The sequence below is a fragment of the Fukomys damarensis genome, unplaced genomic scaffold (genome assembly GCF_012274545.1).
Source record: "Fukomys damarensis isolate Sample0158 unplaced genomic scaffold, DMR_v1.0_HiC HiC_scaffold_38, whole genome shotgun sequence".
Taxonomy (NCBI): domain Eukaryota; kingdom Metazoa; phylum Chordata; class Mammalia; order Rodentia; family Bathyergidae; genus Fukomys; species Fukomys damarensis.
The window spans coordinates 64594913-64608189 of record NW_022900950.1 but is presented as its reverse complement, the minus strand read 5'-3'; the positions used below and the strand labels follow the sequence as shown (position 1 = coordinate 64608189).

General features: G+C 37.3%; 1 protein-coding gene across 2 annotated transcripts in view; it reads left to right on the top strand.

The window, feature by feature from the left end:
• The first annotated feature begins 138 nt into the window (after positions 1 to 138).
• The window catches only part of Otud4 (OTU deubiquitinase 4), a 45006-nt gene continuing 31867 nt past the window's right edge, over positions 139 to 13277 (top strand). Inside the window, exons 1-5 of one of the 2 annotated variants that reach the window (XM_033759903.1) lie at positions 139 to 203; positions 4530 to 4613; positions 7602 to 7652; positions 12171 to 12217; positions 12971 to 13043. In XM_033759903.1, coding sequence (XP_033615794.1) covers positions 4566 to 4613; positions 7602 to 7652; positions 12171 to 12217; positions 12971 to 13043 — 219 coding nt within the window. In that variant the 5' untranslated portion in view covers positions 139 to 203; positions 4530 to 4565. Of the gene's footprint in view, positions 204 to 4529; positions 4614 to 7601; positions 7653 to 12170; positions 12218 to 12970; positions 13044 to 13277 lie in introns of those variants that run through there. The other variant, XM_033759902.1, reaches the window with a different exon arrangement.

Sequence of the window (13277 nt, the reverse complement as noted above, 5' to 3'; positions counted from 1 at the left end):
CGCGTGGCCGGCTTTCGTCACACTGCCCGTCGGGACGTCGGGACGGGACGCGCGCGTGGAGGGCAACTCGGGGGGTCTGCTCGCAGCACGACTGCGTGCGGGGACCCGGCGACGTGCTCATTTTCACTGGTGTTCCGCGTTCACTTTACCTCGCTTCCTCAGCGCGGCGTTCGCGGCAGTGAAGCAGATGTTTACGGGAGGAGGTGATGCACCCCGCTTTGGCTTGTGGAACGCATTTTTCCTGCTGCCGCTGGACTTTGGAATGCGGGGTAGTCAAGCTCACCGATGTCATCGAAGCCACAGGGCAGACTGCCTTTTGCGAAAGCCACTGGCTTAGAGATAGAGTATTTTCAATCTCTAGCAGATTCCACACTATTACAGTATGTTTGAGCAGGCAGAGGAGGTGTACAAAAATAATTTACTTTTTAAAATTTTTATTTTTGTGTCAGGAGGAGCATTGAAGAGGATTTTCTAGAGGCCGTCTTGACTTTTTTTTTTAACTTTTAATGTTGAAAACCATTCACAATACAGCTGCTTAGGAAGGTGTTCCTGATTTCTTTTTGGACAGCTTTATTCCATGTTGTATAACACTATATGTTTTAGGTGTGCAGTCACCAAAACCCATCCTATATTTAAAAAAGAGTTATTGCAGTAATTGAACGAAAGTTTCATGTAAATGCTCTGGTGTATCTTGTCATATCTTTCTCGGTTTGCTTTCCTTTGGGTTGAGAACTGTGCCTTCCCATCTTTGCGGGGTCCTCCCACCCTCACTTTTGAATGCTAAATATCAGTTGGTCCGAAGGTTGTGGGTTATTGTTAAACTGAATGCTAAATATTTGCAGTTTCCTGATAGTAGATATATTTTACTCGACAAGTCGAGACTAGTTCTCATTTTTTTAAACATCAGTAGGCCATCCTATTTTTTAAAGGTACTCCTTTATTCAGCCATAGTATATAGTCTCTCTCCCTCTCTTTTCTTAGCAAGAAATTGATTTAATGCATACAAACCTTTGCCTTGTGTTGCAGGCATCGCTCTTGCAACGTTTTCCCTAAAAAGCTCCGTCTTTTTCGGTTCTTTTTAAACTCTGCTCATTTTCATAAATTGAGTATGTTCCATTGTGGTGGGGTGTGTTCACGCACTCAGCCCAGTCTTAAACTATTAGGTAAACATTCTGCCCGTTTGTGAATGAATTTTCCTTATCTCCTGTTCTGCTTCCTCTGTCTGGACCTTCTTGGACTCTAACACCTCTTGGAAGCAGAGGAGGTGGAAGTGAAGTCAGTGCCTATTTATTATATACTAATACAAAGAGTTTGATCAAGAAGGATGTGGGGGTTAATATTGGGAGTTCATACTGGGAGTCCAGTTATCCGGGTCCTGTTTATATTGAAGCAGAAAGAAGGGCCGATTTCAGTATCATGTGCATAGATGTTTGGTGAATTCGATTCTATAGAAGCTTCTCCATATTGTAGTGGGATCTCTTTTCAAAGGGCAAGAACTGGTTATATTAAAAACTGATTAACATCAGACAGCACTTTTTTTTTTTTTTGGTAAGTTATATTGGGACTTAGTTCAGGCATAAGGGAGTGTCTTCTCCATTTGAAGTGATTCTGAGTACTTTGAGCTTAGCTCAAGACAACTTTGGGAGAGCTCAGTTCGAAAGCAGACATGGACCAAGAGTGTGGCAAGTCAGAGCTGAAGGCAAAGAGGTATCACCAACCTCTGGTCCAGGCTGCCCTTTTAAAATCTGAACAAAAGATTTTCTTTTTTATTTTGTGAACAGTTTCTCATAAAGTTACCATAAAAATCCTTTCCAGAGAGTCAGTAAGTCATCTAAATGGCACTCTTTAAAGATGGGGAGGAGGAAATTGCATTTAGTAGTAGTCTTTCCCTCCAAGTTACCTGATTTAGATAGTCCCTTTTTATGTTTGTGAATTTGGGCCTGCAGGAGGCCTGACCTGAATCTGTTCCTAGCCATGGAGCTAAAAATAGGGCACTCTTAGAGGACTTGCTAAAACCGTGTGTGTCTCGGCCTCTCCCAGTCCCCCCCCCCCGCTGTCTTGTTGCAAGTAATGATGGGAAAGCCTTCTTCCTACCTTTAGCTTATTTTCATTTATGTAATGATTTACAAAAATAGATTTATCCTACTGCTTGAGTTCTTGAGTGACCCCAAACTTGCACCATACAGATTTAATTTTAAAAAGTGGCTTAACCTTGCTTCTCTTTCAGTGTTTTGTTTGGCTTTGTAAATTATCAGCACCCCACTCTGGAAGTTACTGAGAGTTTTGCTTCCGATTAACAGGTTCAGATTGATTCTGTGGTGACATCTTTGTTAAAAGTGGAAAAAAGCAATTAGTTATGCCTTCCATTGTTCTTTTATGGGAAATAGGCATTACTAACTTTTGTCTGCTACCTGTTGTTAGGTAAATAGCTTTAGCACTAGCTCTACTTTGTAATAGCAGGAAGGCCCTATCAGATGACATGGTGGCTTACTCATACTAATAATGCCTTGATTTGGTTTCTGTGAAAGATGTGCTGCTAAATGTTATTTGCTGAATTGGCAAAAGCAATTTCTGTGGTAGTTTTTAAGAATATATGGATATCCTTCTGGTACTGGAAATAGATTTAGGAGGTATGAGGCTTCTTTTTCTTTTTCCTTTTTGGTACCGCGGCTCAAACTTAGGCCCTTGCACTTGGAAAGCAGACAGTGGAACCACTGAGCCATATCCCAACCCAAGGCTTCTTTTTAATACTGCCCCAAGACAGCAGTGAAGAGGATTCAGCCAGTTAAGTTGAAAATCATCTGGTTCACTATGAGCAACTCAGTTGCAGAGCTCAGCTACTACATCTTCAGTGTACCAGTTAGTAAGATGTATTATTGTCCAGGCACTTTTGCCTGGGGTTCTATGAGTATAAATGAACTTGACTATTATCCGAGAGAGAGCTGTAAAACGGGCAGCTGGAGCCTTTCCTTTCCTGAATTCTCTGCTTACCCTAACATGAGACTGACTTAGTTATTTGGAGCTATAACTCATCCCACCCACCCTTTATTTAGGGATAGGGCCTCACTATGTGGTCCAGGTTGGCTTTGAACTATGAAGCCCAAGTTGGCTTTGAATTTGAGATCCTCCTGGCTCAGCTTCCAAAGTGCTGGTACCACCATACTCAGCCGGAGTTGAAACTCTTTTATTTACTTACTTTTGTAGTGTTGAGGATTGAAACTGGGGCCTTTGCTCTAAGCCAGATCCCCAGCCGTTCATCAGTTTTGAAAGAAGGTCTCACTAAGTTGCCCAGGCTGGGGTCTTTCTACCTCAGTCTCCCAGAGTGCTTAGATTATGGGTGTATTTCACCATGCCTGACTAGGAACTGTAACTTTTTTCTGTTTTTTGTGTTTTGGTACTGGGGATTGAACTCACAACCTTGTGCTTGCCATGCAGGCATGGTGCCACTGAGCTAAATCCCCTGTCCTGTAAGTTTTTAACTTTACACCTGTTAACATAAATTCTCAAAAGGCCCTGATAGATGTGAGATGTGTTTCAGAGGGGTGTATGTGTGTATATGTATGTATAAGTGTGTATGTATAACCTTGACCATTTAGGGTACCAAGAATATCTTCATTTGAGATGCCTACTAATAGTATTTTAACTTTCTCTTTAAGCATGGTAAAGTATCAAGGGCTAGCCAGCTGTTTTCTAAGCATTGGTAAGGAATACTTGTTTTAATTCACAGCTCAGTAAGACACAATACCAGTAAGTTAACTCTTTCTTGAGCTTGGTTATTTAACAGAAAACGGAGACCACAAAGTGAGAGGATCTAGAAAATGCTTTTTAGGTTGGTGCTTTATGATTTGGGGTGTAAGAACAAATCTCAAACCTCTTAAGATTGATTGCATGTAAGGGTTTTTGCATCCTTCAGGCTGTTCACTTGGCTACTCTCAAAGAAGACTCAAAAGTTTTGTAAGACTCATAACTAAGGAGTGCCTCACTTTTTTTAAAAGAAAACCCATGATGGACTTAAATTTCTACATAGGCCCACCAAGTATATTGAGAATTATTGGGGGGAATCCATCTCTTGTAGGCTTAAGGCCCCATAGGGAAGTACTGATAAAGTTTCTTATCTGTTCCTTTTCTAACAAGCATAGGATGGAAGCTGGGCACTGCATAGCAGGGATTTTGTTCTGCCTTATGAACAACAAAGTTATTATAGAGGGCAGACTAGAGAAGAAAGTATCTTCTTAAGTTTACAAGATATCCTCAGAAGAGTGATGTTAGTGACCTAAAGGAGAAGTAGTAGTATGTTCTTTATGGAATGTCATCTGGTTAAGGTGTATTGCTATTTTGTTATGTCATGTCATCATGGTTAGGGGAAGAGGTGGGGATGAGTAAAAATCCTGAAATTATAGAAAGGAAAATGGAGGGAGACTGCTGTTTATTGGTTGTCATGTTCCTTTAAGTGTGAAAAAAATCATTAGGTTGTAACTTAAATTCACTTTGAACAAAACATTTAATAGGGTGTTGCTTTGTCTTTTTAGGTATTGCACTCTCAGTCTCGTCATGTTGAAGTTAGAATGGCCTGCATTCACTATCTTCGTGAAAACAGAGAGAAATTTGAAGCGGTAATTTATAATTTTGAACTAGTAATCGAGTATTGAGTTGAATTTACATTTTGGCTTTCAGAAGTGTTCTAATGGAAATTTTACAGGTTATGAAAATAACCCTTGATAAGTACTGGGGATTTAGCTCAGTGGTGTTGCCGCCTGCCTGGCAAGTGGAAGGTCCCAAGTTCAATCCCTGGTACCAATACCAGAAAACAAAACAAAACAAAAAAACCAAACCAGAAAAACCCTTGATAAAGAGAACTTCTTTATTGAATTTATATCCAACTGTAATCAGTTGTGATATTACCTAGGCCATTTTATATTATTCTTTCATACATACTTTTTCTTTCTTTCTTTTTTTGTGGTACTGGGGATCTAACTCAGGACCTTGCACTTGCCAGGCAGGTGTGGTGCCACTGAACTACATCCCTGGACCTTTACACACATTTTTGAAAGCTCTGCTGAATATGACATTGAACTTTGGAGAATGGAAGGCAACCTGGATCCAGGGTCCTACACACTACGTATGAACTTTTTCTAATGTGGTCCAGGATTTGAGTATTAAGATCGGTAGGAGTTTCTGTATTGTTAATTTCCTATGAATTAAAAAAAAATTCAGATTTGGTGTATAAAGTAATATCCTGAACATAAGTAATAACTGAATTCCTAATTTTATCAGAAGCATTTATAGATTTTTAATTTTCAGAGTTCATTGTGAAATCATGTATCACAACACTATGTAAATGGTGATTAATAGTTAATAAACCATTATAATAGTAATTTACTATAATTTTCCCAGTACATAATTGGCTGTGAAATAAGATACCACAGTGACCTATTTTCTTTTTACATTCAAAATCGTATTTATTAGGTTTTGGTTTTATGACCTAGAATTGTGTAACTTGATTACTAGTATTTCCTCCACATTGACTAGTGAAGAACTTTGGCACTTTTCAAATAACTAAATTTTGAGAAGGTAAGGAGTTTTTGGTTTGAGTGTGCTTTTGGGTTCCCTGAATTCAAGCAAATTCTGTATACTGTGGTCTCAGGTAGGTAGTGATATATTCTAGGAAGAAGGGTTACTTGATCAGATGGTTTTAAATCTTGCCTTATTAAAAAACTGACAGCATAGAAACTGGTAATGTAGATGACTAGGGTGTGATGGTGGTGAAGAGAGAAGTTGAGTGGTCTATAAATATTGAAAGAAATTAGAGGTGAATTAATTGTTATTAGCCCCAGGCGGTAAAACTGTGTTGATGATAATGGACATTATTAACATTGGTTGAACATTAATTGGACAATTACTAGCGCCCTTTGTATTAAGTGCTTTGCACATATTTAGCCTATATAATCTTAGGAGGAGGTTTGATCAGAGGTTGCAAGTTCCAAGGGGGAAAGTTTTATGTTCATTACAATACGAAAACCTGTTCACTAGAATTGGAAAGGGGTGTTGTGGGAAGGGGTATGTTACTGGCGTTGTTCAGCCATGGGGTTTATACTAGACCCTTTCTACTTAGAGAAGAGGCTCAGATTGGTTACAGGTTTGTGTTAGGATGCCATTTAGAGCTCTGCCAGTTTTAAATGTTTTTTTTTTTTGTTTTTTTGTTTTTTAAGGTTTATGAATAGTCTCTAATATGAAATAGCATCTGATTGGTGTGATATTTAAAATATATATTTAAACTAGATAACTTTTGGGGATTAGGTAATATATAATTTATAAAAGAATCTTAGCCTTTAAAAAATTTCATAGGTATTTAGGTTTTACAGGCTAGCGAGTATACTCTGATGTTTTAAAATCTGTGACTTTGAGGCTGGGGATTTAGCTCAGTGTCACCTTAATTAAGCACAAAGTCCTGAGTTTTGACCCCCAGTACCAAAAAAACCAAACCAAAACAAAAACTATGACTTTGTTAACTGGGGCTGTAATTTCAATGAAATTGAACATAATGCGTCAGATGAAGTCTTTGTTACTTTCTCAAATTAATGCATTTGGTATGAGAAAAATAGAAAAAAGGTTGGATGATCATATAGCAGGAGTAAATTTATTTTACATTAAAATAACAGTAAAGCATGCTGTATTTTAAAAATGTTGCAAATGCTTGAAAATGTCTTAAACATTATAGTTCTGATCCTTCTTAGTATAACTGGCCTAAGAGATAGTGAATCCTTAGATCTGTGTCATTAAGATACGTTTTTCTTTGCCAATTTATTCGTTTTATTCTGTTCTACACATAAGCCACTAGCAAATTAATCTTTTTTATTTTTTCCTCATTGAGTTTATATATTGGTACATTTTAGGTATGCGGTGCAGTTCCATTCATTATTTTTTCCCCTTGTCCCTGCCCTCCCTTCACCCCCTCCTCCCCTCCCCATTTACAAACATTTTATTTCCATTTTTTCATTTTCTCCTATTTTTTCTTTTCCGTTATTACCTTTCCCCTACCCTTCCCACTTTCCCTACACCTTTAGCCCTTTTTTTTTCCTGTTTCACATTGTCAATTTACCAAATTAATTCTAAAACACTGCTTTCATCATGTACTTTCTCAGTTCAGAATGTCATCTGCAGTGACCTTGAATTGCCTTTCCTGTCTAGTCTGAAAGTCCTGCCTGGGCTCGAGTCCCTCGATTGGTTTCCTCTCTTACCAGCTCCCTACCAAGTTGCTCCATTCTAGCTGGCCTGCTTGCTTCTGTATTGGTGACATGGTGCTTTTCCTCCTCACACCACATTTGCTGTCTTTGTACAGTGTCTACTCCCTGTGCCCATCAAGATTCTGGCCAGCCTTCATCTTGAGTCTTTCCTTTTCTCTGAAACTTTCCCTCACAGTGTTTCTGTCTTTAAGTGCTTTTGTATGTTTATTATCTTTAATAATTTGGAGGTACTGTCATATTTACTCTTACTGATATGTCCTAGGTTTACTTATGTCAAAGTGAATGTTATATAGTGAGGCAGTTAACTGTTCTGACATTTCATAGATAGCATTCCTAATAGATTTTGTTTTTTTGCAGTTTATAGAAGGTTCATTTGAAGAATATTTGAAACGTTTGGAAAATCCACAGGTATGTGGCAGTCTTTTAATATATTTCTGTTTGTACATATCCAAATAAGGTACCTGAAGTTCATTGTAATGGAAGCTTAATAGTATAATGTGTGAGGATTTCAGTGACAGTGTGCCTTATTCCTTTGTAAACATTTTCTACAAATGTTAATGTACACATACTGTGCAGTATTTAACTGGTAGACAAGTGTAGTGGTGTACTACAGGTTGTCCACTAAGGACAGTTATGCTGTTTTTCTGTTTGTCATAATGGCAAGTGAATATAGCATACAAAATTCTTAAATAACACTGGTGATGGTTTTCAGGATGCTGTGTGGGACTTGGTGGACAGGCAGTTTGATTTCTCCCTTAGGCAACTGAGAAGGCAGAGTTCTGTCATGAAGGTTTTGTTTCCCATGATCAGCTTATGAAGGGTAGAAATGAGAGAGAAAAGGGTGGCACTTCTATCACACTTTCTCAGTTTTGTTGAAGTTAAAAGAATTTTTATGCTTATAAAACTAATGTTCTCTTTTAATTGATATGAACGATACTAATATAAAAAATTAATGTTCTCACTGTAAAAATCCAAATATGGCATATGGTCTGGCGGTGTAACTCACTGGCAGAGCACATGTTTAGAATGTAGTAATCCCTGGGAAGGGTTTGCAGAATCACAGAAAAATAAGGAAAACCAGAGGGTATTTAGCTCAGTGTTGCTGCCGCCTGCCTGGCAAGTGCAAGGTCCTGAGTTAGATCCCAAGTACCACAAAAAAAGAAAGAAAGTTGTCAACCATCATTATATTGTGGTGCTACAGAAAATTAGGATTTATTCCTCCTAATTGCACTGCTGTACCCATTAATCATCACTGCCTTCCCCCTCTGGGCTCTGATGACCACTGTTCTACTGGTGTTGAGATCAACTTTTATAATTTCTATATGTAAGTGAGAACATGCAGTATTTTTGAGGCCTATTTTAAAAGCTTTAACAGTTATTTAATATATAGAAAAAGTGTTAAGGTTTCATTTTAATTTTGGAGACAAATATTCTCCTGAAGGTTTTTTTCTCTAAACCTACCCTGTTTTTGAGTAATTCTGAAACTGAGTTATATCTATATGTTATGATCACTAGTTAATTTTCCCGAAGTTTACATTTTTCTCCCCTAGATTAGTAGCCTCTTGGAAGGTAAAGCTTGTATATTTTTATTGACTGAGAGTTTCTGTAGTAAATCTCTCAATTTGTTGAATGTTAAATCCATATTGTGTTATTTGTGACACATAAAGAAGATGAACACCAGAACGTTAATAGGTATCTACAGGTAGCAAATATTATAGGTGAACTTTACTTGCTTTTAAGAAAATACAGGAAATGTGACAAAAACCATTTACTAATTTGTGAATCAGAAAACTCTGTGGTGGTACATACCTGTAATCCCTGCACTCTGGGAAGCTGAGGCAGGAGAATGGCAAGTTTGAGTTGATCCCAGACAACTTAGCAAGACAGTCTCCAAAACAAAGGCTGGAAATGTGGCTCAGTGTGAAGACCTGGATTCAATCCCCAGTACTGGGAGGAAAAAGCCTCTCAGTGCTATTTCTTGATAGCCTTTATGCAACATTTCAGTCTCAGGCCATAAAGGGTTCAGCTAGGATAGAATACGATGGTATTGGAGGGGGGATAAGGTGAGGATAAATGAGGCAGTATGCACTAAACTCAGACTGATTTGATTTGAGGATTGATTGAAAAGGAAGAAGCTTTGGGAACCTGGGATAGGCTATCTGGGCAGGCAGATTTCTTTATGAAGAAACAAAGGTTTTGTTCTAAGGATAGCTCTTCCCCTACCTAATCAAACCTCTTGACCATGACATAGGTACCTTCTGAAGAATTTTCTTTATTATAGCAGCAAATATTTATAAATCTTTGTTTTTTCCCTACTCCCGAGTATACAGAATATATAAAGTGAAAACAAATAATAGTGGATCAACTCCACTGCTTCATTTATTTCTCAGAGAAAGCACCTTGATTCTTTAAAAAATGCCAGTAGAGGGCTGGGATGTAGTTTAGTGGCGCTGTGCCTGCCTGGTAAGTGCAAGGTCCTGAGTTTTATTCCCCAGTACTGCGCAAACAAAAAGGTAAAAATGCCAGTGGAGCATTTTGGAAAGTGTATCAGACTTCTTCGAAAATATTTTTGTCAGCAATAATTGCAATATAATTAACACCCAGTTATACACAACTTCATACGGATTTAACATTATTCACAATTTATTTGTTCACAATAAAACTCACCAATCTTAAATGTATAATCTGATAAAATTTGACAAATGCATAGAGTTGTGTAACCACCAAATATAGGACATTCCATCACTCCAGGAAGTTCTCTCATACCCTTTGCACTTGATCTCCTTCCTTCACTCCCTGGTTTCTGACATTTATTCCTTTGGTTTCTAAGTTTTGGCTTTTTAGGTGCATGTGAGAGAATGTAAAATTTTACATGCTTGGCTTCTTTCATGTAGCTATATAAGGAAACACCTTAAGATTCATCCATGTTGTTGTGCGTAGTAGTAGTTTATTCTTTTTTACTGAAGAGGACTTGTTCATTAGATAGAAGTCCCACAGTTTATCTCTTTATCAGTTCTTTTCAGTTTTGGGTTATAATTCAAGCTATTGTCAATATTTGCAAGTAGGTCTTTGTGTGGACATATGTTTCCTTTTCTCTTGGATTAATGCCTGATGGGTCATATGGTAAATAAATGTTTAATTTAGAGAAACTGCCAGAGTGTTTCCCAAAGTGGCTATACCATTTTACTTTCTTATTAACAGTATGTAAGAATTCCAGTTGCTTCACCATTTTGTAAATGCTCATTGCCCACCCTGTGTGTGTGTGTGTGTGTGTGTGTGTGTGTGCGCGCGCGCGCATGCGTGTGTGTGTGTGTGTGTGTGTGTGTGTGTGTGTGTGTGTGTAAAAAGTCGGGAATTGAATCCAGGGCCTCTCCTGTTCTAGGCAAGTGCTCTTGTGCTGAGCTGTATTCCCAGCCCTTTTTATTTTGAGGCAGGGCCTCACTAAGTTGCCAGGTCTTGAACTTGCAGTTTTCCTACCTTAAACTCTGGAGTAGCCGGGGATTATAGGTGTGTGCTATACTGGCATAGCCAACTTCTAAGACCTGTTAGAATGAAAAGTCTCTGGGGGGAAAGATTGTCCTTTTCTGAGATCAAAGCATTATCTAAAATCTTTTCCGAGTGTGTGTGTGTGTGTGTGTGTGTGTGTGTGTTCATGGAAGAAATGGCAGTGTTTTGGTTACCGTAGTTCGTTGTTTGCCAGTGACTTTTGATGTTGTCTTTATTAATTTCACAAATATCTAGAAATATGAGCCTAAGTTGTAAGATTTTATATGTTGATGTGTACAGAATGAAAGGTGAACATATTTTCTCTTGAATTTTCTCTCTACTGTCAATTTAGGGTGTATCCTTGCAATTTCCTTTCTCTGCACACACATACATATGTACAAATACATATACCTTTCTGTTTTGCCTTTTATACAAATAGGATTATTTTACTCTGCCCCCCCGTTTAGCTTCCTATACTTGAGTTAGCTTTCCAAGTCTCTTCATGTGGATATATTTCATTCTTTTCATTGAGGTCACGATTTTCTAGTACACTTGAATCACTGTTCAATTTTGTAGGATTCCTAGGTGTTTAAAAACACATATAGCTTATAGTGATATCTGTGTTTATATATATTTTTGTGGTCATACCAAAGACTCTTACTGATAAGAGAAGTTGAGTTGCTGAGTTAGAGTGTGGGCACAGTGGTGCATATCCTGTATTTCCTTCTACTGTGGCGGATGAGGCAGGAGGTTGCAAGTTCAAAGCCAGTTGGGCAACTTAGCCAAGAGCCTGTCTCAAAAACAAAAAGGGGTAGGGATGTTGTTCAGTAATAAAATTCCCCTGGAATCACTCCCTAGTACCACCACCAGCAGTAAATGTATGGGCATTTAAAATTTTAATATATACAGGCCATGTGTCTTCTAGGAAGTTCTGAAGGGTTTAGATTTCCCTTATTTCAGAATGATTGCTTGGACAAGGTTGTACCTTTACAAACCCCAAAGGAAAAAAAAATTGTGAAGAAAAGACCTTTTTTATGTTTTCTGATTTTTTTTTTTGCTTCTATTCAACATTTAATTTTTTGGGTTTATAGTATGTAGCAGGTTCTGTGCTAGGTACTAGGTTGGAGGGATAGCCCTTGCCTTCAACAAATTCTCAACTTACAGATGCCACTCCCTGGTCTTGCCAAGCTAGGAGGAGTTATTACAGCCTCTTTCTACTACTGAAGAACCCTTCAGTAGTGCAGTAGATTTGCACTGCTTTTTAGTGTGTAGTATAACTTGTTTTATATAGATTTTTTTATAATAGTCACAATACTAATAATACTCATAATCTCATTAGGTACAGCGTATCATATAAAGATATGCATAAAGGTACTATGTTAAGTATGTTCTGCAATATATGAAACATTTAATTGCCAACTTTGTTTTCCTTTAATGCAGGAATGGGTAGGACAAGTGGAAATAAGTGCCCTTTCTCTTATGTACAGGTAAGCACTGTAACAGCAAAAATAAAGAAAAATAAAATCATTAGAAAATTAATATCTCAGGCTGGGGATTTGGCTCAGTGGTTCTGCTGCCTACCTTGCAAGGGCCCAAGTTTGATCCCCAGCACCAAAAAGAAAAGATCTCATTCTATTCAAAATGTTAAAATAGCAAAGTTAATTTGTACCTTGGCTATAAAACACCCTTTTCTAAGGCTTTTAAAAAATTATATCAATTTGATTTTTCTCACTGTCAATGTTTAGAAATGTTAATTCTCAAAATAGTTGCTGAAAAGGATACAGAAAATTTTCCAGGCTATGTCTTATAAATTATCTCTTATCAGCCTTGTAAAGAAATATTATTATTATTATTATTATTATTATTATTTTTTATACTGGGGATTGAACTAAGGACCTTGCACTTGGGAGGCAGGTGCTAATGAGCTAAATCTATGGCCTGAAATAATCTTACTTTTTCAGGACCAGTAGCATTGAACAGCAACTAGAACATAAATAAGACAGCATATTATTCAGCTTTACTACTTTTGCCCTTATAGTTGAAATTTTATTTTTTTAGTAAAGACCCTTTTACTACAAGTATTATATAGCTTAATTATTTTATTACTTTTTTTACCTGCTGTATTTAGTGCCTAGAACATTACCTGGCTCATACTGGACACAAGAATTGATGGGTGAATTAGTTAAATTTAAGTTCATGAAGTATGTTACTTTATAAGTAATTTCTAAATGTTATTTCAGGAAAGATTTTGTAATCTATCGGGAACCAAATGTTTCTCCTTCACAAGTAACTGAAAATAATTTTCCTGAAAAGGTAAGAATTTTTAAGTGTTTGTAAAGAATTAAGCAAAAGAACCACTTAGTTGCTAGTTTGCCCTAGCTATAATTTTAAATGACTTTCTTGAAATCTTTAAGTGTAGCTTATTGTGTTCTGAGTTTTTAAAAGTTACTTTTAATCATAACTGAGTTACATTATCTTGCACATCTCCCATCCATGTGTTGAGCCTTTGTTTTTTTTTTTTTTTTTTTTTTTTTTTTTTTTTTTTTA